The 24,148-nt window shown below is 27.3% G+C and overlaps 2 protein-coding genes and 1 long non-coding RNA gene across 4 annotated transcripts; 1 reads left to right on the plus strand and 2 right to left on the minus strand.

The window, feature by feature from the left end:
* Positions 1-218: 218 nt before the first annotated feature.
* On the plus strand, positions 219-11,788 carry LOC114123921 (acetylcholine receptor subunit alpha-like 1). The gene is made up of 9 exons (XM_027987060.2): positions 219-518; positions 5,781-5,929; positions 6,340-6,384; positions 6,663-6,772; positions 7,403-7,616; positions 7,805-7,985; positions 8,935-9,087; positions 9,187-9,353; positions 11,354-11,788. The coding sequence occupies exons 1-9, from the start codon at positions 440-442 to the stop codon at positions 11,516-11,518; spliced, it is 1,263 nt and encodes a 420-aa protein (XP_027842861.2). The 5' UTR covers positions 219-439; the 3' UTR covers positions 11,519-11,788.
* On the minus strand, positions 959-7,512 carry LOC114123925 (uncharacterized). The gene is made up of 3 exons (XR_003592397.2): positions 7,374-7,512; positions 1,632-1,730; positions 959-1,415 (listed from the first exon to the last, which is right to left on the minus strand). It is a non-coding gene; the product is annotated as an uncharacterized LOC114123925 (long non-coding RNA).
* Positions 11,265-23,241, minus strand: LOC114123926 (thrombospondin type-1 domain-containing protein 7A-like). 2 transcript variants are annotated; one of them, XM_027987065.2, is made up of 22 exons: positions 23,084-23,241; positions 22,608-22,790; positions 22,383-22,516; positions 21,690-21,887; positions 20,990-21,364; positions 20,793-20,917; positions 18,432-18,605; positions 18,203-18,309; positions 17,907-18,130; positions 17,467-17,840; positions 17,276-17,397; positions 16,829-17,026; positions 16,352-16,745; positions 16,142-16,280; positions 15,903-16,078; positions 15,562-15,706; positions 15,071-15,318; positions 14,547-14,668; positions 13,974-14,116; positions 13,053-13,446; positions 12,698-12,920; positions 11,265-12,551 (listed from the first exon to the last, which is right to left on the minus strand). In XM_027987065.2, the coding sequence occupies exons 2-22, from the start codon at positions 22,720-22,722 to the stop codon at positions 12,497-12,499; spliced, it is 4,185 nt and encodes a 1,394-aa protein (XP_027842866.1). In that variant the 5' UTR covers positions 22,723-22,790; positions 23,084-23,241; the 3' UTR covers positions 11,265-12,496. The 2 variants fall into 2 exon arrangements, with proteins under 2 accessions (XP_027842866.1, XP_027842867.1); XM_027987066.2 differs by having other exon boundaries at positions 22,608-22,802; positions 23,084-23,225.
* Between the last annotated feature and the right edge of the window lie 907 nt (positions 23,242-24,148).

Raw genomic sequence — 24,148 nt, forward strand, 5'->3', positions numbered from 1 at the left:
ATTTACAGAAGGTTTAGGTTCAACCGTGTTGCATAGGATTTTCGTTCTTTAGACATTTTGACCACCGCATTAATTTATTATTCCAATATACGATTAGTTAATCGTTATAGTAGCTGTTATCTGTTGGGAAAAAAAAAGATTTATTTTAAACAAAATACCATCTTATCATGCGGTCGCTTAATCTAACTACTATTAAAATAAAAATAAAAAATTATCAGCACTCAGTTGTGTCAAAACCGTTTTTTAAGCAGCACATAGTGTTCTGGTTCAACTGAGAGGATTATCAACTGTGTATACGAGTGTGATTAGCTACAATTTTATTATTATTTTCTCAGTTTGAAATAGTTAACAATATAATACAGATATATATTCCTAATATTTATAATAATTTATATTTACATTGCTATACTAGTACTTTAAACTCTTTTAAATAACAATTATGTTTAATTGTTTTTTAAAAAGAATTTTATGTTTAATTATTGTCATCAAATTTGTGAATATAGATGCTGCAATAACAGGTATGTGTTCGAAAAAATTAAATTATTCATATAAGAGTTTTTTTTTTTTTTTTAATTTTTGTTCAATTCTACGAGTATGTTTTCTTATATTTTTATTGAAAGTATTAAGATAAATATATTATATATTTTTATTTTAGTTTAAATAATATTTTATTGATAACATAAAGGAAACAAAAAATAAATAAATACTATATGTTTAATTATTTAATCGGAAATATTACATTTTATTCATGATTTTGTGTGCGTTTTTTATTTTGATAAAATACTATTTATTTAAGTGTATGTGGTTTTAAAATTATGTTCACAATTTAGTATTTCTAAAAGTTATAACTTATAGATACAATTATTTGAAATTCAATTAAATAAAATAATATTTGTATAATGTGTAATAAATGTTTAATTTACTTAAAATCAATCAATAGATTACAAGTATTTTAAACATATCATAAATATAATATTGATATTTTTATATTATTTTTTTAGTATACTTAACATTTTAGTTAAATTAATAGAATATTTTTACTTAATTTTTATCAAATACTTTTTAGGTCTTAATAGCTAAGTAATATCCATAAATTAGTGGCATTTTCATAAAAAAAAAAATCATTTACAAAATGTACAAACAATATTTTCGATTATAATAATTCACGTACTTACGAAAATTGAGCTCAAACCTTTGTTTATCATAACAACTATTTGTTAATAAGTATTTGTGTTTGTAACAAAAAGCAGTTGATGACAAATCATAGTTATAGTGTAAAAATTAATAAAAATGAATAATATTAAAAATGTATGGTTGGTAGAATAGATAAAACAACATAACAACTATGTATTTATAAACTTATCATGTAGGTACTGTTGTCGTGTTATCGGCTTTTTTATTTGAGAAGTGTAGTACTGAAATGAAAAATAGCTTGTGATTTTTCTCTTAAAATTTTTGCAGTGAATTAAAATTATATAACATTAAGATCTAATAATGTTTTAAAAAATAAAAAATTAAAATTAGATTTTAGAAATTTAACTCATAAATTATTTAATTTTTGAAACAAATTCTTAGCCAATCGTCTAAGATTTAACAACAATAATATTATCTTGTAATCAAAATTTTCTTACTTTAGTACACAATATTTCATTTTTGTAATCAGAACTTGGTTTGTATATCATGTTTAATGTCTCCCTCGGTCTTTTACACACAACTTTTCTGACAAGCACCTAAATAACAACAACTAATACGTCATTTTTTGAATTTAAACTTAGTCTACAAACTGAATGCTAATTTATGAAGTTATTATAATTCTCATTTGGTCATACACTATTAAAATTTTGGACCAAAAAAAAAAAATCGTGCAATATTCGCCTTCTGGAAGCATTTTAAGCGATTAGTTTAAGACTAATTACTGGATGTCCATGGAATGTTTTTGATTTAAATTTACCAGTGATCAACATATTTTCACATTCGAAAAACTAGTTCATCAATATTATAATAGATTTTATAACAAACTTACTTATCACAAAAATCTTTTTACTTTTCAATTTTTTACTAGCTATTTTGGGAAATCTTGCCAGTAGTATATACATTGACCAACAGACAACTTAGTAAACATTAAACATAATAATATCTTATTTTTTGTATAGCTCTTTTAACTTATTATTCATATAATTTACTTATTGAGCTACTATTAGTATAAATCGTAAATATTATTTGAATTAATAAGAAAAAAATATTCCATCATTTGTTTTTTTGGCTGTATTATTTAAAATTTAACAATGATATTTGATTAAACTCCAAGATAATTTTCTTTAATAGTAAATTGTTGAATTATAACTATTAAGGTTTTTTAGAAAATATTTTATACACAAAATTAATACATTTACATTTGTAATAACTAGTCAAAATTAAAACAATGGTATAATCATTATTATAATAATAGATAGGTACCCTATTAAAAAACATTTTAAATCTATTAACAGCAGTAATAAAGTCAATTATTATTAACATATTTCATGCTTGTTATATATTAAAAATTAGCTTATTATACTATTTAATAATAATAATTGTAGTTCGTATCTATAAGAGAAACAGAGAGTATAGCACTTATAGACAAAGAAACTTGAACTTAATTTAAAATAATGATTTTTTAATCGGTTGACAAAAACACGTATTATTATACTATAACGTTCTCAGAGTAAATATAATAATTATATTCATATTTTGAGGTAGATAGTCATTTTAAAATATATACTACAATCTATAGATTTTCCTTTAAAATATAAGACTGTTAAAAATTTAGTGCTAAAAAATGGATGCTGAATAATTAAAACTGCCTCGCTGTATCTATCTTCGTTCATTGGTTTTTTTTTCAAATGTATTTACATTATTGTTTATAAACAGTAAAAAATATTTTTGTATACAAATTATAAAATAAATTGTTGTCAAATGTAAATATAATAGTGATTATAAAACCAATGCTATCAAACGCTATAAATTATTAATCAATGCAAGAGTGCGGATTAATTTTAAAGATTAAGGAATTCATTTTAATATTAGAGCATAATATAATACATGAGCAAGAATCTATAATATAAGTATTGTAAAATAAGAGTTTTAACCATTTGGATTTACTTCAACTCAAGCTCAAATTAAAGGAATAGGTAGATTTTTGTTATAAATTAGTACATTTTAAATTTATCATGATTTTGAGGGTAATAAAAGTTTAGTTCAATTAAAAAAAAAAATCTCTAAGAAAGTCGAACAATAAAATGCTAATTTTAAACAATATTGAAAATATAAAAAACGATGTTAATAAAAATTATTAATAGTTTCCATTAAAAACCTTAAAGGTGATCTGAGATCAAGTTCAATTTTATAATTGAGTTTTTTTTCTTTGTTTGTTTCTGATAACATACGGAACATAGTTTATTTGTAATTTTTTTATTTCCCTATTTTAAGGACATTTTTGTCATTTTTATGTCTTATTTTGAGTAATTCGAAGCTTTGATATATTTATATAGAATTTTATAGTAAAATATATTTAAAAAAAATGTGTTTTTATTAATTTAAAACTAATATTTGTAATTTTTTTAGACCATTTTTTAATGACATTTTTTGCCATTTTTATGTCATAGTTGCATTTTTTTTTAGGTCATTTTTTATTGTTCTTAAGGTCATCAACTTCTGAGTCCTAGTTATAATTAATATTACTAAATCAATATTGGAGAAAAGATCTATAAATTATATATTTAAAAACACTTTCTTATACCATATTTTAATATAATATTATATAACGTATTTAATTATGTACTGCCGTGGTACTGATACGCGTGAAGTAGGTACCTAGGTACGTAGTTTGTACTCGTTCAATGTGTTGATTATCTTATGGGACTGAAGTTTTTTTTCTGAAGTTATTCTTGATAGTGTATAATGTATGATTAAACGATTTAAAAAATACACATATATTTATATACTTATATATATGTATAATATATATATATATATATATATATATAGGAATGAATAATCCAAGATGATATTTTAATAGTACTAGGTATATTAATTTGTATAGTATTCGCCTATTGAATGTTAAAGGGCACCTAATAGATACACAAATCTGTAGGTTTACACTTCTCAGTTAGGCGTATTTTATAGTCTTAAGATAAATTAATTAAGTATCTATCTAAATATAGGCAACAACAGCTTGTTTAATATATTATACATTATGATGTCATAGATTACTTTAATGTTTTACCTATACGACCAAATATTAGTATAGGTATTTTCGGTATACTGTTATAGTAACATAACAATATTGATCGAGTAATATTCGTTCACTATAAATGGTATATTATTTGTTTACATATTTTTTTTTGTACTAAATAATCAATAATCAATATTGAATAGGAATTATTAGCTATCATATAAAATATGTAACGTTTATAAATAATTAAAAAAAAATGTATTCAGAAATTGTTTTGATTGTATTTGGTCTTTGGTCTTATAGTAGTAATAATGACTCTTGCTAATGAGAAGTTAAAATACTAATTTTCTATGTTCATATTTTTAATATTAGGTTATAGTTTATTTTAAAAAATTTCAAATTGCGAATATAAATATCTTCCCTTTTATAATTTTTTAATGGGCATGTGCAGCTAATCTAACCTAATTCAACCTACACATTTTATTTTATCAATTATTCTTATTCTATAAAATGTTTATTTACTAGTATTTCACGAACAACTCAATACAATTTATGAAATACTTTACATTAGTAAATTATTAATAATGATTTAATTCAGTTAATTACAGTTTTAGCTTTAAACATTGTGTTAATAAATTAGAGGTTTTAACTATAATTTGAAAATAAGTACGAAAATATTATTGACTTTTTCATGAGCCTTTTATTTTAATGCACTAGTATAATATTACATATATTTTTATTGTTAATAATAAATTATATTCTTTAAGTAGGTACTATTAAATTTAATGAACAAAAAAAAAAAAAAAAGTAATGAATATTTTATCTCGATTATATTTATTTATATATTTTTGACATTATATAAGCTAAAAATCAGTTTAGGTTTTTGTTTTAGCTCGTGAAATATACTTTTGTCCAATACAGTCAAATGGTCATAGAATAAAGTCTATTTAAGTATTTGTATACAATGTACTATGTTTAAACTAATTTTTAATAGGATATTTGTCTGTTATCGTCAATCAACTAATATAACGAACAATTATAAAATATCGATTAGTCATGCGCCCAAGACCCGAGATACAAACAGTAAAATTTTTTTTTTTATTCGTATTACGTTTGTGTACAGCTACAGCTCACTAAGCTAGTGGTACTTTTATATTAATTAAGACCTATAATATGTATATTCTAAAGGTACTCAATGTATAATTCAAATCGTGTAAAATAAATATTTAGTTAATTTATCGTATATACTTGTTTCACATGTTAACTATGGACTCAATATGAAATAATTATCCTTTAAATCATCTTTAGAACTATTATTTCACTAATAATTGAACTTTGGATGCTATTGGCTACAAAAAGCTTTACATATTGATATCGAGTTACTGTTTATACATTTTAATCTATTTAATCATGACGTGAATTATGTATTATTATTTTACAGCTAATAAATTAGGTGACATTGTAGTTACTACTTACGAGATTAAAATGCGTATTACGTACACATTACATCAAATACTAAAATACGTGAATAATTAATTGAAATATTGTACCCGACATTTTGTTAAAGGTAATAAAGGAAAACAAAATTGGAACGACACATGGACGGATAAGCTGAGAAGAGATTTATTAAGGTTCTACGATAGACACTCAAGACCGGTCATCGGCGATAATCTGACAAATGTCACGGTCAACACTGTTTTAAAATATGTCGATCTGGTGAGTAAGATTATTACATATTTAACAAACTTACGACTAGACTGTGAATTAAATGAAAAGCACTAATAATTCCTAGAAAAAAATTATTAGACTGAAAAACTTTTGAATAAAGTATATAATAAAAGTTGTTAAAAAATGTATTTAAACTAAATTATGTAAAGTATGTACCTAAAGATTTTTATTATTGTGATAAATATTTTACTTGATAGTTTAAAATATTAATATTGATATTCTACAAATGATATTGAGACGTTGGAATAATATGCCTTACTATTCGATTTTTGCTTAGTAAACTTTTGTAAAAAATGACGTTGCTTATTACATACATTGAAGGACCAATTGTTGCAAATTATCTGCTTGTTTTTATTGTATAAGTATTATAATCATTGATGAAACGTATATGTTCGCAGGACTTTCAAAATTCAATTATGACCATTAACGCTTGGGTATCAATGGTAAGTATAAAATATACCTAATATATCGTATTTAAATATTTGAAACATAATAATTAAATGGTTATGGGTCGACAATCGATCTTAATATATACTAATACGGTTTTGCATGAACCTAGAAAGTTTTTTAGTTTTTAATCTTATGCGCATATTTAATGAAATGTTTTTGGGTCTCCTCGGAAAAAAAATATAATATATTAGACCAAAACGGTCTTTAAAGCTCACCATATGTACTGGTAAACTGTTGCTAAAATGTTGCTTTCGTACTCCTACTTTCGTAGACTTGGCAAGATGAAAAACTTCTATGGAATGAATCAGATTACGGAGGCACAAAATCTGTAAACATGGCTTATGATGAAATATGGATGCCCGATATTGTGGCCTACAACAGGTAGGAATCGTATATAGTCAAATATTGCAAAATTTGGTAATAAACGTATAAAGCTCGCTTTTTGGCTGAAATAATCAAGGTAGGTACCTATCTCACAGTAACGCGCACCTTGTAAAACGATTTTGGACTATCGAATCCGTTTTGGTTGAAACTTGAAATATATTTTTTTTATATATAAATTACAAAAGATACTTTATAAGTTTTTGTTATTTAAGTATTAATTGGTAAGTTCATTGAAAGTTTTATTTTTTGAAAAAAAAAACCGAGTGATTCTCATATATCACATAGTACATTTTGAAATAATATTAAATGCCTTTTGGCTTTATTCGAAGCATAAATATTTAATTAGACTATACCTAACTATATTATATTAAGTAGTTAGTAGTTCTTAGTTCCAATTAATTTGAACAGTCGCTTAACCAGAAAACTGTTTCTGGGAAGCACTTATATTTAATTTTGTTTTGGGAAAATGATTAATTTATTCACAAACTAAACACAATAACAAGCAAAATTTTTCAGTGTATCAATTAATTGCATTTCGCTTACATAATTTTAGTGATTCAATTTAAAAAAATTTAAAATTTAAATTCAATAAACCAACCTATTATTAATCTGTTTTTTGTTTCGCAGTGCTGATGGACATCATGACGAGACGTATGGAAAGATTAACTGTGTTGTCCGCTCTGGTGGACAAGTCCATTGGATACCTCCAGCCAAGTACCGAGTATTTTGCAACGTAGACTTGACCAATTGGCCGTTCGGAGAACACACCTGTTCATTGCGACTCGGCTCTTGGACGTACGATGGCAATTCAGTTAGCATGCAAATAAACGAGAAAATAAATGTATGATTATTTTTCATTAATTGTATTAACTAAATTGATATAGAGTAAAACTGTAAGATATATACTATGTAAATATATATATATATAGTATCATAAATAAAATAACACATAATATGTCAACTAAAAAGATAATTTTTTTAAAATAAGTTTTTTAGAAAACTAACAATCACGTGATTTTCTTCTTATAGACCGCCGACATGATTAGCTTGGATGAGGGTTGTAAATGGGACATTACAAAGGTGACGCAAAGACGGAGAGTTGAAAGCTACTCTTGTAATTCCAACGACATTTACGAAGATATTCATTACAGTATCACCGTTAAGAGAAAAATACCTGCCTACCATAGTATTATCATCATTCCAGCGTTAGGTACATTATATTATATTATTTAATTATACATTTATACGTATTAGCATAATACCATATTAGCATATTGACACTAAATATTCATACTACGTCAGGACTATCGGCTTGAATGACGAAAAAATTATTTCTTTATTTGTCAGTGCGGTGTTGATAAAATTCCATGAATAATATCAAACCAATACCTATATGAATTAATCAGTGTGAATGTATTATCCAGAGACGGATAGGCTCTTTTTTTTATTATAATATGGAAAATGTTTAAATGGCCACACATAAAAATATTTCAGAAACCATGAAAGGTTTGCTTCGTTCATATAACATGTATAACTATTTAAATTTTCAATATTAGTTACTCTCCACAAATATTTTCATTACATATTTCAATATTTGGATACATTTAAGCGACATAATATTCATACTAATAATTTTAGTTCCAACTTATATACTGTTTATTTTATTCAAGTTTTCGTTTATGGTGTGAGAAACAATATTTAGAAAATCAATTTAAATTTACCAAATAGATAAAAAAAATGTACAGACTATATAACTACTTTAGAAAAGAAAAACAAACAAACGTAAGGCCTTTCTGGGACTTGAAGCCTAAACCAAGTAAAACCTATAGGTCCTAATGAATCTACTATCCATTCATATAAATGGAAAATTGTAGCGATTTGCCATGCAGACATAATATTTTGTATTTTTCGTATTATGAGGTGAGTTGTAATATCATGTCACCAAAACTGTCCTGAACTATAGTTTTTCCTATACTTATTATTGAAATGATTGTTATGTTCATCTTTAATAATAATATGACAAATGATAATCAGATAATATCGCAGTCGACAAATATTGTACAGTCCAAGTAATAATGGTTCAAATATAAAATATGTTTAATGTTTATAATAGTTGTTATTATTTGTGTAATACATTTTTTTGTACTCTCGTAATTTAGTCGTCGTATTCCTGACGCTGTCCGTATTTTGGCTACCTCCAGAGTCGACGGAGAAATTTATGTTAAGCGGCGTAACTCTGGTCATGATATGCATACTGTTGATGATGATTTCTAGCAATGTACCCATCATGAGCGATCGCATTCCGTTAATAGGTGAGTTGTGTGATTATAATACATATGTAGTTGAATTCTCTAAGAAATATATTCTATTACATTAAATGTTTTATTTTTCGCTAACCGCCTGATTTTCAGTACTGTTTTATTCAAACTCGTTGGGCATGGTCACTCTATCGATGGTATTCTCTGTGATGTTACATAATTTAGCTAAATCTAAACAACCCGACCATAAAGTACCTAAATACATAACTCAGTTGTTGAACACGAAATTTGGAACTGTCATGAGGTTTACATCATTAAAGGTAAATACCTAATTCTTGATAATAATGGTAGATATTGAAGGTTATATATATATATTATGTTTAAACAACAACAAAAAAAAAAACTCACCCAAGACGAGATTATAATATTATAACATTTAATTTTTAATTGTATCATAATACGTTTGCGTTGTTTATCGCTAACACTGCAGCCGATAATTTACTATTATTGGTTTATTTATATAATATGCCTTGTATTATATTGTACTTGAAATATATAGATAATGATTTTCACTTAATAACGATAATATGTATATCGTAAAGTGTTTTAAACCTTTTACAATAATCTCAAGTAAGTTATGCTATCCAAAACCAATATACGCAAAGAATGTATATTGATTTTACATTGGCGTTTTTTTTTTTCATATTTATATGGTCTGCCAACATTTTTCAAGTAGGATTGTTGAAAAAAAATGCCTGCAAATTAGTTTCTTGAAATTATCGAATAGGTTCCCGGGTAATCTATTGGTAAATATACTAATTGGTTTCTGCGTGGTCTAGGTAACACTCGAATAATTATTGGTTCTGATTAAAATTCTATTTCAATATTAAAACAATGTTAAAATTAACATTTTAAATTATGGTTAAAAAATGATTGTACACTTCAACCAAAAACAGTTTCTTTCTCATTTTATGGAAACTTAGGCGTGTAGTTAGTTTATAGTAAGCACTGTTAGTTAATTTATATAATTGTATACAACAAACTATATATACATATAATATGCATTTGTCAATACCTATTAAGGATGATAAAATAATTATATAATAATAGTTTTACTTTAACCTTATATCAAATAAGTCGAAGTTATAGTTAAAATAAATAGTTGGTAACAAAAAATATGATAGTTATCTATATTTTATAATATAGTTTTTGCGAATATTGTAAACTCAAAATTTGGTGAACATTCAATTTTTTAAATTAATTTTATTTTAATAACTTTCTTTTTTCAGCTGTATTTTTTACTTTTAACGAGATTAACTTACCTAAATATGTTCATACTGGATCATTTTTTTTTCAATTAATAAAAATATATTTGGGTAGATGGAATATAATATTCTGATTCGTAAGTTTCTCATCCAAAGATTCGCGACAATAAATTGTTTTTTCTTCTGAAAAATATGAAATGCTGACTACATTTTTAATCAAAAATTGCAGTTAGGTACCAGTTGATAATAAAATATGTTTACTTATTTGTATATATTTGAATTGATCCAAAGAGTTGTGCAGCGATAATAATTTTTATTGAAAACCAATAATTGTTTATGTACTTTATTTTGACCCGGGAACGAATTTTGTATTTTCAGTTTAAAAATTTCACGTGACCTTTGGGCTAGCTAGGTTTCTAATTGAAGATCTAGCATTATTAAAATATTTAAAGGAGTTAATTTTTTTTTTACAATAAAGGAAAAATTACTGAAAAATATTTATAATGCTTGATAACATTTCAGTATAGGGTGTTTAATCAAGTTCCGCTTTTCATTTTTTTTTTAAATGCATTAAGTGCATCATCACGGAAGAATTGAAAAAACGGTTTGCTGACTATTTATTGATTCACTAAAACGATTAGAAAGGATATTTATTGTATTAAAAATCTATTATCAAAAGCAGCAGGAATTCTAAAAAATTGAAAAGTTGATTAGTGACAGAAACAAACATTTTAGTAAACAGTTTTTACAAACAATTGTTGTCAAAATAATTTTTAGGAAACTGTTTAGTGTTTACTTTCGGTACCTCTACAGAAAATGTATAATATGATTACTTTAAAATATAATATAAAAATCTATACAAGAGATGAGTAAAGCGGGACTAAAACACTCCATCTATTTTCAGTTGTATCATGTTTCGATTTTACTATAAAACTATAAAATAAAAACAAAAAAAAAAAATTAACATATAATATAATTCATATTTAATCATGATTAATAACTGAAGTTTGACAATATTTTGAAATTAATTCTACATGGTTTACATTTTATTACAGACTGATGACGAGGACAAGCTTTTAGACGAATCAATTGAAGATAGATCAAAACCTCCTCAACTGAAAGAAAGTCAATGGTATTACCTGGCTCTAGTTTTGGATAGATCGATGTTTATTGTTTACTTATTTTTGTTCATCACTATGGTGGTTTATTTTTTGAAGTGAATAATATAAAAATAATATTTCACTTATGATCAATTATTATGTATTTATCAACTAGTTTCTATTAAGGAACAATTTTTTTTTATTTTATTCGTATCGACTTTTTGTTCTTTTATAACTCTCATATTTTTATAAATTTATAAACAAAGGTATTTTTAATTATATTTATATTTAATCCTAATATTAAAAAAGTATAGTTACTTATTTGTTGATTATAATGAATATTTTTGGCTTTAATTATTAAATATACTTTAATTTTATATTTTTAATGAATGTCTATGAGTATCTATGATTTAATATCTTTAACTTGATATTAGTTATATATAAAAAAAAAATTACCTATATAAAAAAAATGTATTTTAACTAATAATATTCATTAAAGGATATTTTTTTGATGAACTTGTATACAAATAAATATTTATTAAAATGCACATGTCATGAATAATTTAGATCACTTATTTTCCAACGTATTATGTAATAAATGTGTATGATAAAAACAAAAAAAAAACAATAATGTATGCTAACATAACATATAACAAAAACATAACAAGAATTAAAACAAATAGTTGAACAAGTTTTCATAATCATAGTAAGTATATATGTATATAATGTATATATATATATGAGAAGATAAGGTATGAAAATTTGATTTGCATTTTCAAGAAAAATTCTAAGAAACTACAAAACATTCAAGTTCCTCATAATACTTAATACGTGTAATATATTATGATAAATATTCTACGAGTATAGTAAAAAAAAAAAAATAAAAAAAAATTCATTGACCCGTTATATCTAAAGTTTAGCAAATAATTATTATCATTCAAACATTAAATTATGTTAGTTATAGATAATATATACGATACCTAACTAATGATGGGGGTATATCTTAAATGTAAGTAAATTGTATAATCTGAAAAATGTTATTATTTTATATTGTTGATAATATGTAAATATGTTGGGTTTTGCCATGTTGCTTATAGTTTACGGTAAATCCGGTTGTTTGTGATATTTGCACTCGTTTTGTTTCTTTGAACGACTATAAAAATAATAAAAAAAAGTTGTTATTAATCATATAAAAAGTAATAAAATAGAGGTAATAAACAATAAATTGTTTATAAATTCTAAATAATATCATTTGGGCTGTAAGAAAAATCATCTGTAAACAAGTATTTGTATACGCACCGCAAAAAATAGAGGATCACACCAATGATAATAACCATCTTTATAACAAATCCAAAGCAAAATATGTATTCGATGACGCGCGGATCGTGTTTCAACTGCTCCCAAGTCGTCATTTGGTCGCATTGCAATTTATCGTCTGGCATACAGATGTCTTTAGTGCATATATAGCTACCTTGCAAAGTACTGCACATCGATTTTGGTTTTTCTGATTGGTTGCATGAAGCTGAAAAATGTAATATGTCAGGTACGCGTTGAAACATTACTTATCGTAATAACATAAATTAATAAATGTAACAACCAATAAGTTAAATTAGCTAGACAATAGACATTGAAAACATTTTTTTGTTTTACTTACATTCCATAACCACAAGTCCGTCAGATCTACGGCATATCACGTCGGCGTTTGGGGTCAATGCCCAATCATAGGTCATGCATGGTGGTATGCGGCAATCACGAGTCTCCCAGAGAGGATCGGTGCAAGCGGTAGTTCCAGCCGGCGATTGTGATATGACCGTACGCGATCTTGTTTCGTAGCCAATAGTCTCTCTCTCGCAATCTCCGTGACAATGTGACCACTGGCTCCACTCGGACAGGGTACAACCAGGACCGCAAGATACGTAACAATTCTGCCAGGATAATGGTTTTTGCTGGCCCAAAGAGCCGCAAAAAGTAGACTCGACTGTTTCTCCGTCATTGGTCCTCACGCACGTCACGTTCCTGGTGGTCATACCATGTCCACAAGCGGCTCCCTTTACCAAGTTAACACATGGAAACGAATTATTCATCAAATAATATTTCATCAAAAGAACTGCAATGAGTTTATGATGTATTTAATATGGTTGGAATAAGTGAACATTTTGAAAAAATTCTGGGGTGGAGAGTGGCTGACTATTGTTTTGCACCTAAGCTTAATTCGATAGATACCATTCATTAATGATTTAATTGCCAACATATTCTTTATTATTATCCATGTACACAATTTTATTTGCATCATTATGAATGAAATCATAAATACAGATAATTCAAATATATGATTTTGATTTACATATTTCGCTGGTTTTTGAATATTTGAATGATTTTTAAGAAAAATATTCTAAAAGTAAATTTGACTATATTATGTTTATATATCATTTGTAACATTATAAATAATCATAGTATATTTTATGGAATATGGGGGGGGGGGGGTGGCTAAATGTACTCTTTATAATAATTGAAGATACCAATTATTCCAATTTCCACCTATGACTAGTATTTTCGTTTATTTCAAAATACGTACATGGAGTTGACATGCGGACCATGGACCTAGCGACCAATTATAACAAGGCACAGCTGGACAAGGCTTCCATTGTTCGATAGTCATAGGACATTGTCTTCCTGTTGCACTTGGGTTCATAGCTGTATAAGCTCTGCGTGACACTCCTTTAAAACCAACGATACACAATTATTAACGCTTGTGCTTCATTCGTAATGTCGATTAACCTTGATGACGCGTGCAAAGTAATAATTAACTCCAGTCTATTTTTAACATGCTATAAATAATATTGTGGATCTTATATAGTGGATGTTATTATCATGTAATCATAAAAGTGTTAAAAAATAATTTTAAAAATGTCATCTGTATAACACAAAAATTAAAATTAAATAATTTTAACACGTAATAATTTATTATATTTCTATAATACGAGTAGAATAATAATAGAAAAAAATATTTAATTTTCAATAATAAATACTAGATAATTAATAAAATTATTATTCTTGATTTAAATTGAAAAAAATTACAGCATACGCGCTACTATATTGTCTAATGTTTAAATATAGCAAATTTAGCACTGTAGATATTGGCCATTACCTGTATCATTGCAAGAGCAACTTGAATTCCATGGTGACCATCCTTCAAGAGCGCAATCGACTGGGCAATCAATATAACACCATTTGTCCAACGGACTTGGTTTTGGCTGATCGTCACAAAACCTATTAGGGTAAATGAGCGTCATTATAGGTATTAATAAGAAAATACGTATAGGTAATAGCCATATGATGAATTGGGCTTGGAAGTTATAGCACTAAAAATGTAACTTTCTTGTCTTAAATATGTACTTATTTAAATAAATACCAAAATATACAAGTATGCTAAAAATTGGGAAGTTTGATTTTATTAGTATTATATAAGAAAATACTTAGAAATAGCACTTACGATTCTAAATAAACAAAAGCTCTAAATCAGTAAAAACATTTTGAGTACGATATTAAGAAAGATAATGTGTACCTAACAAATTTGTATTTTACTTTGGATGTTTTCATATTTATCAGAAAAAAATTCTTATTCTAGAACTTCCAAGCATTGTTTTAAATAATATAAAGCGAGTACATTACCGGTCTAAAACAGTTCTACCATCGCTCCTCTCGCAATACACCGCTCCGACTGTCATACCTTCACCACATGGACTACCACCCAAAGGCAGACATGATACATTTGTAATTGTTTTCCATGAGTACTTAAAGCATGTGAAGTTCAAATGACACGGTTGCGTTTGTATGGCTACAGGACAATTTGCTCCGGTAGGGCTCTGGCTTCTAAGCAACAATCTGGTTCGTTGTTGTTCTTGCGATGGTAGGCAATCCTTTAAAATTAATTATTTTTTTATTAGAGAAGATAATAAATAACCGTATATAATATTTTAAGCTGATGTATAACTTTTTTTAAACTATTAATAATCATTAATTTTTTATTAGGTATTTTAAATTTTTAAAAAAATGCATACAAAAATAATGTTTTAACTTTCAATATTTTTTAATGCCTACAACTTTATTTAACTTAAATCGACATATTTCGTACTATTAAATTGTTTAAATATATTATTTACTTTTGGGCAAATTGACCAATCTGACCAGCTACTTAATACACAATCCCCAGGACATGCGATTGTACACAAGTTTACTCCATCTGGTCGTGTGGTCCAATCACAGTATTCTTCTGACAATTCTATTCCAGTATTTATGTGAATACATCTATTACAAAAGTTAAATAAAAATAAATATCAGTTAGATTATTAAAATATAATTTTTTTAATATGAACATTTGATAATATGTGATTAAAGACTTAAGACTATAAAATGTTGCACAAAATTATAAAAAAAAATACACAATTAATATTATTTTGTTGTAAAATGTGTTTACACTATTTTAAATACATTATTTATTTACCGCACTAATCTAAACATTTCTCCTTCACCACAGCCTTTCAGTTTATCCTTATCCGGTAATTTACACTGGCTCCATGGTTCAGTAGTCCATTGGAAACTGTTACACGGTGTGTTACAAACTTTTGTTTGTACCGTTTCACCACAGGGTCTCCCACCATTTGCTGCGTGTCGTTCGATCTATTAAACAATATTTTTAATAATTAAAAAACATTAAAATGCACGCAAGTTAAAATAAATTACGGTTCTAGAACGGTGATGTATCCCTGGTCCACACAGTTTACTGCATACTCCCCATTCATTCCAATCAGACATTTGGCAATCAATCGAACACGGTACTAAACATGGTTCTTCTTCAATTCCTGTACTACCACCACACAACCTGTACAAAACAAAATCATAATAAGTACTATAATAATATCATACATATGGAAATATATTTTTCTCCCTTACGCTGGATCAACTAGATGGTTATTCACGTTGTAACATCCCAATGACCTGTATCGCGTGCCAGCTCCACACCCGTCAGTTTCATTCGTTAAACAAAATGACCAATCGGATGTAGGTTGGGGAAAATATTCAGAGCACGGGCATTTTGTTGTTTCAACGAGACGCACTTCTTTGCAAGCCGGATGCGACATAGAATCTCCAATAAGTTCTCGGGTTCTGGTACGCAAACCCGAACATGGCTGAGGGCATGACGACCAATGGGACCATTCAGTCATTTGACATGGAGTTTGACAGTCCACATGACATCGTTCGACACTACTTGGTGTAACGTTTAAAGACTGTAGACAGTATTTTAGTTCGACGTACACAAGCGAATCATTATCTTTACACCGGAAATCTATAATAATAATATTTGTTAACAAATTAATAATAAAAATAATATTACTAGTCTTAAATTTGAAAATATAGCTTAATAGGTACCCCTTGTTCTCAGACCATGGCCGCAAGTAACGCCTTCTGCTAGTTCACAGTGAGACCAAGCACCGAAATCTAAACCGTATGTAGGACATATTTTATTTGGAATTGGACATGATTCCTCTTCAAATATTGGACCACAAGATTCACCTCCAAGAATAACTCGATTACGTTGTCGTTTGAATTTAGTTAAATCCGTTTGTTCTAAAAAATATTTAATTATTTTGTGTTTTATAAAGAGTCTTAAATTTCTTATATATGGATTTGTGCAAAATAATAAAGTTGATTATATATTTTATTATTATTTCACAACTATACAAAATATGTAAATAAGGTAAAACACATATTTATCATTATTTATTTATATGATCTGTACGAAATGGATAAGTATTTTTTTAGTATTTAATTTAATTTATTTTGATTAGCACTATAAAATATAATAATTAATATTACCATTTATACATGAATCATGAGGACATTCTGACCAATCACTCCAGTCCGAAAGAACACATATTTTACTTTTACAATCATTGGAACAATCTCTTACAGTGATTGGTTTTGGTAATTCCTTACAACTATAAAAATATTATATTAATGTTAGTTTTGTTTGAGTTATTATAGGCACTTTAAATATATATTTTTACTTTTCATCTTTCACTTTCTTATCATTTCCTTTCATGCACCAAACATCTCTTGTTTGTATTCCATGACCACATGTTCCATTGCAGTCCGTCCATGGTAAAACTAACCAGCTTAATCCATAACATCCGTGCGTATTACAATTTTCAAACTGTACCATGTCATCTTTGGATGGACACGGATGCCCAGTTTTTCCAGGAGGTCCAATTACAGTACGGTTTCTATATCTAACACCTATATCGGATTCAATAGAACATCCCATAGAACATTCACTCCATTCTGACCATCCAGATACAACGCAGTCTTCTGGGCATGGTACTGAACATGGTTCAGATTCTGATGGTTTGAGTTTAGAACACAATGAGTTATGTACTACTTCCTATAAATATATTTAGAATATTGTAAAATAATAGTATAAGTACGATTTATGTATTTGTATATTTACCTTATCATGTGCAGTGCAATACACCTGTCTAGTCCTTTGTCCGGGACCGCATTTCTCAGTAGGCTCATCAAGCATACAACTTCCCCATTGACCGTAATCCCAAATATAACATTGAGGATTTTGACAAGGTTGGACTTCTTCAAGACTGGGACATTGTACACCATATTCACTAGGTGGTACATTTGCAATTCGGGTTCTTTTTCTGTATCCGATATTTTCAAATTCTAATAAAAATATTTCATTATTAAATATTTTTAATTTCTAAATAATGAAATTCAATAAATATTATGTTAAACCTTCTTGTGATTCAGTTTCATGTTTAGAAGGACATTTCGATGGTTTACAAGGGCCCCATTTACTCCACGGTCCAACTTGACAATCTCTTGGGCATGGTATTTCGCATCTATTAATATACATAAATGTATTATTTTTATAAATCAATTTTCCCATTCTTATTAAGTATATGATTTGATTATTATTAAAAAAATACTATTTACATGTATACAATAAATACATATTATTGACCTTTGAATTGTTGGTGGTGTATCCAGAATACGACAAACTGATGAATCCATAAATTTACCAGTCATAAGTTCAATACAAGTGATGTTTCTATATTGAAGTCCACCACCACATTGAACCGATGAATTAGAAATGGGTTGTGAACATTTACTCCAACTTGATATTAGCCATTTATACCTAAAATATATGTAATATTAATTATACCACGAATGAACTAAGAAAAATTATTTTATGATTTATGTGTATCATACAAATTAAGAATTAACTAATAAAATAAATATCAATAAATATAATATATAGATCATTATTTTACATTATGATTTAAATTTAATTTTCACTCTTGTGGTAAATTGAATGATGTACTTATTTAAATTGTTGTAAATTAATGTAGGTATTAATAATTAAACAAAAAATCAAAAATAATACTTATACTACTGTCCTCACATAATAGTTAAAAGAAAAAAGAGTGGTCAAGTGAGTAACGTTTTGCTGTATAGTTGGTCACTATATAATGGATGTATTAAATTTGAATCCAATGATATGTATTATTGTATACTAAGAACCATTCTGAGCGGAAATGATTTGTGTAAGATGATACCTAGGATATATTTTCTAGTGGATAGTGAAAAAGGTGGTTTATGTTTTAACTGGATGTCGCAAAATTTAAGTTCTTTTATAATATTATTGTAAGCCAAACTTATGGAAAATCTCGTATTAAGTTTTCCACTCTTAGCTACGTATACACATTTTTTTATAAATTTTAACTACAAAATAATTTACAAATATTCATGATTTTGACGAATTTTTGTCAATATTTGAAATTCAAACGCTAATAAAAATATTATTTAAATACATTTTAAATAAAATTGTGCCTATATATTCTTATAATTTTTTAATCACTATAAGACTAACTTAAAAGGAACTTTGTATTTAATTTTCAAGTATTTGACTCGGCCAAAAATTTTTTATCGATATTTATAAAAAAAAAATATAACAAAAACAAATATTTCAAATACCTAGAAATAACAAAAATATTTTGAAAATTTAACTGTATAGATAACACTATTAAGAACGTTTGGTGAAAATTTTAAATATCTGCAGTGATTAGATTTTGAGTTACAACTATATAAAAAATCGATTTTGTCAGTTTTGCGTGAAAATTCTCGTTTTTCTATCACTATTTTTTTGTTTTTCTCTTTTTTTTTTTTAAAACTGATGGAAAATTCTTACTTTTAACCTCTATAATTAACAAAGGATATTCACTTTACCATCGGAAACCATCCCCGAAGTTTGAAATTGTAGCATTATTTCGACAAGTTATGCTGTACAGTAGTGTATACAAACAAAAAATAATAAACACATCATTGTAAAATAAATACATTCATCACTTCGTTCAGTATCTAAAACGTTTATCTAATTTGTGTTCTTCCAGAAAAAATGGAACATAATGTGACCAAAAATTCATTATAATCTATTACCTATATAGTTCGTTGGAAATTGACAAAGACAAGACAATCATTAATTTTACCAAAGAATTATAATTTTTTATGTAAAAAAAGAGTGTACAGAAATTTATCAAAAAACAATTTAGCTAATAGCACAAAAATAAATTTTTAATTTACTATTATATAAGAATTTTAAGATAAAATTAAATTATAAAATTATTTTTCACTATAAATTAATAAATACGAGTAGATTATTCTAACAATACTTTTTTTTAGTTATTCTCAACTATAAAAATAAGAATATTATTCTTAGTTTTCGACTATATAGTGCAATATTATGTAAAAAAATATCAACACTGCCAAATAAATAGGTACATTTAAAATTTATCTTTATCTCTGTATCCCATATTGCTAGATGTGTGCGTGCGTTAACATACATATAAGATAAGGAGTTAACGCAAATGCGTCACGATTTTTTTCAATTTGTATCATATTTTAAATTTAAATTTTATCCGTATTCATATTATTAATTATTTTTAATTTTCTTTTTAAAATAGTGGATTTTATTTTTACATTCTTTCTTTTTTTTTGTCACTCGTATGTTAACACATTTTATTCTTATTTTTTTTTTATTACCTAAGTATTTATTTAATTATCATTCCTTTCCTTAAATAACATTATATAATGCTTCACGGCTGTAACTGGGGGATCCAGGGTTCCAGACCCCCCCCCCCTCCGAAACTTTTAAAAGTAGAAATAGTCAATGCAAATTATTGATAAAAATGACAAGTGTTCAGTACCAATCTAGATATTTAAAAAAATGTTGGATCCTCTCCCCCCCTCGAGTTTTTTTTCAGTTACGGCCTTGTAATGCTTATTAGTCATTAGAGTTTATAAATTAATTTATAAATTATCATACTTATCAGAGCACAGCGGTAAGTTTTCTTTTGTAGTTCTTGTTTCTACGAGATGAGGACATGGTGATCCCTGCCCTTCATGTAAACGAAGAATTTGACGCTTTCTAATTGCTTCTTCGGCTCGGATCTGTAATAAAATAAAGTAACAAGTTTATAAAAACAAAATACAATTTGAAATTTGAAATTTATGTTAACATACTTTTCCACCTGCGCTAATACATCCACCTTGTGTAATTTCCCAATCGGTCCAATCACTTACAACGCAATCTTGGGCTATGATACATGCTCTAGTATTGGTAGGCAACTGTTTATCCTCACAAAAGCTGAGAGAAACAAGTATGCCGGACTCGTCAAAACAGCTCATAGATCGCTTTTGTGTGCCCACTTGAGGCCAGTGTTTATAAAAAGTATCTGAATGTGAGCCTGAATTTAGTATGCCATCATTGTCTCCCATAGTATGTTCGGAAAATGGAACACACTGTTGCCATTGATTTACTTTCAGTTGGTATAATCCAAATGGATAGAAACTCGAGCACGATGGATCGTCTGGTACACAGACACGCGATTCAGTAAGCTAAAAAAAAAAAATTAAAAGCTAAAAATATAGTTGAATAATGTGACTTTAACTTATTTAGATATTCATTTGAACGTAAAATTACGAAAGATAATAATTTTATACCTATTTTGGAATTTTCTACAAAATTATTATCAGTACCGTTAAATTAAATCATATCATTATAATTTTATATATATATTATATATATATATATATATATATTTATGTATTACGTTACGAATTAAAATATAATCTTATAAATTATGAATATTTAAAATATTTTGTTAACTATGATAAGATCCAAACATACTTTATTATTAATATAATTTAAAACAAACTTTACCGGTGGACATTTAGCTCCATTGTTTTTCTGTTCAATTACTATACTTCTCGTCCTTCGTTGTGTTCCTCCACAGCAGATTGTCCAGTTAGAGTATTCAGTGACTACACAGTCTTGGTTTTGTTCAAGTGAACATACTTCCACTGGAGGTGTTCCGGGAGATAAATTTAGGCAACTACTATCTTCAATTCTGACTGGTTCCTATTCATAATAAAATCGAAATAATTTATTTTATGTTTCATATGTAAATAAGTATGTCTGTTAATTAAATTATTATATTCATACAAACATGCTACTACCAATATTTTAATTTTTAACTGCTCTTGTCTAAGTTAGATTCTTTTCCTTCCTACGTATTTATTATTCTCCACAATTATTCTAAACACATCTCATATTTATACTTACTGATTTTTGGTTATTGGATATGATTTGTTTGTACATGTATTATAATATATATTATATAAAAATATGAAATATAATATTAATAAGTAGTAAAAAAAAAATATATCAACTATTATTATTTTAAATGAATTATATTATTATAAGTTAGAAGTAAACTAATTTATACTTTTTAATTCCGTGATAATCGTAATTAAAGTAAATTGCAGGTCCACTCATTTTAATTTCAAACTATTTATCTCAGTATAATTATAAACGAATTTAAATGTTAGTTATTCAGTTGCAATAATAATTTACCTCAAGTTTTATTCCGTCATGTATAACCATGACACATGTGATCTTCCTGCGGCGTATTCCCTGGTTGTCATTTAGCCCGGTGTCTTCAGATCTAGTGCACGGTTCCCATTCACCGATTCTCCACTCTACCGCATCTGTGAAGATTGATAATATATTGTAAAATAATTGCATATTACATGGAGTGGTACGAATATCGAGTTATAAAAAGTCAGTATAGGTATTTACCAGTATTCCACAGAAAGTTTTGAGTGATTTCGTTCGATGGTGGTGGCAGACCACATCGATATAAACCAATTTGCAAGATCAATGTGATCAGTAATCCGGTGCTAGGGAAAATCATAGTGCTATGTTGGACGGTGTAAGCTCCTCAGACAGTGGTTAAGCTTAAAGGACGGCGTTTACGTTCATCTGAAAACAAATCTAAAATGAAAACTACGTTTTTAGTATAGAAAATCACATGATGAACGTTGATAGACTATGACGATTTTTATGCTATGAAAACGCAGAGGTTATCGCGCAGAAAAACATGTCGGTCACAGGATCCCGGGCCGCAACACCCCTGCAGGCTATAATAATAAACTGATGCGCGCGCGCGCTCGCTTGGACGTTTTTATGATATCGTCTCTGACTATTTCACGTATTTGATATACGGCTTAATGTGCTAGCAAGCTGTTGAAGTCATAAATAAAAACAGCACGTACCTGTTCGACCGAAGAAAAGGCATTTTTTTCAGTCGAAAACGTTACCAGCTACTACTATAATATGCTGTTCGTTTACGGTATGACGACGGCAACAGCAGAGAGACGTCTGGAAAACACCTAAAACTGGCCGCGGACAAATCGATTCACGGGGAGAGCGAACGATTTCCGTTGCCGGGGAAACGCTTTTGCGTCGACTTTTGCGACTGCGTTCGCTCCTTTGTGCTCGCGTGTTACATGGTATACATATAGCACTCCTTCTGCACTACAACCCTCCCCTCACAAAAACTAAAACCACCACCCAACAGAGGATGTCAGACACTTCGTCCCCCCGCATAGGTATGTATACATTATACAGCACACCATTCCATTTTCGAGCCTTTGTTCTCAGGTACCGAATTTAAACGACGCAATAACCGGTCATTACAAGGTCTGTGCAATATTTCGTATTGTATATTGTATATTATATTTTTAACGACACGGTTTTATTTTTATTCGTATACGATGTGTACCTATGATGTGTACTAGGTTTGACCGTTTGATTGGTGGGGGGAAGGTTACTTAAATTACTGAAATACATTTATTTTAATTTAATTTACTATTTAATTATATATTTATATCAGTTATAATCACACTGCGGTAGTGCGGTGCGATATTATATATCTAATTGATAATTTAAAATATCAATAATCGAAACGTTGACGAATACGTACGCATAATAATTACACGATCGATTGAATACTGTCAAATATAAAAATATTATGTGACATGACAATTTATATGTACCACACTATAATATACTTAAAAATAATTTTTCTGTGTTTTACAGTAATAATTTAACATAGGCAACAATAAAAAACAATAGAATGTTTGTTAAAAATGCAATGAATGCATTTAAAACATTAAGATATATTCATCATAATATTTTTTAATAATAACTTTGGCTCTTCATGCTATGGAATAGTATTATAAATTGATTTAATTATTATTTATATATTATGGACAACTTAAATTTATATTAGCCACTCTTATGTGACTATACAGACTATGCTCATATGTATTAAATAA

The sequence above is a fragment of the Aphis gossypii genome, chromosome 3 (assembly GCF_020184175.1).
Source record: "Aphis gossypii isolate Hap1 chromosome 3, ASM2018417v2, whole genome shotgun sequence".
Taxonomy (NCBI): domain Eukaryota; kingdom Metazoa; phylum Arthropoda; class Insecta; order Hemiptera; family Aphididae; genus Aphis; species Aphis gossypii.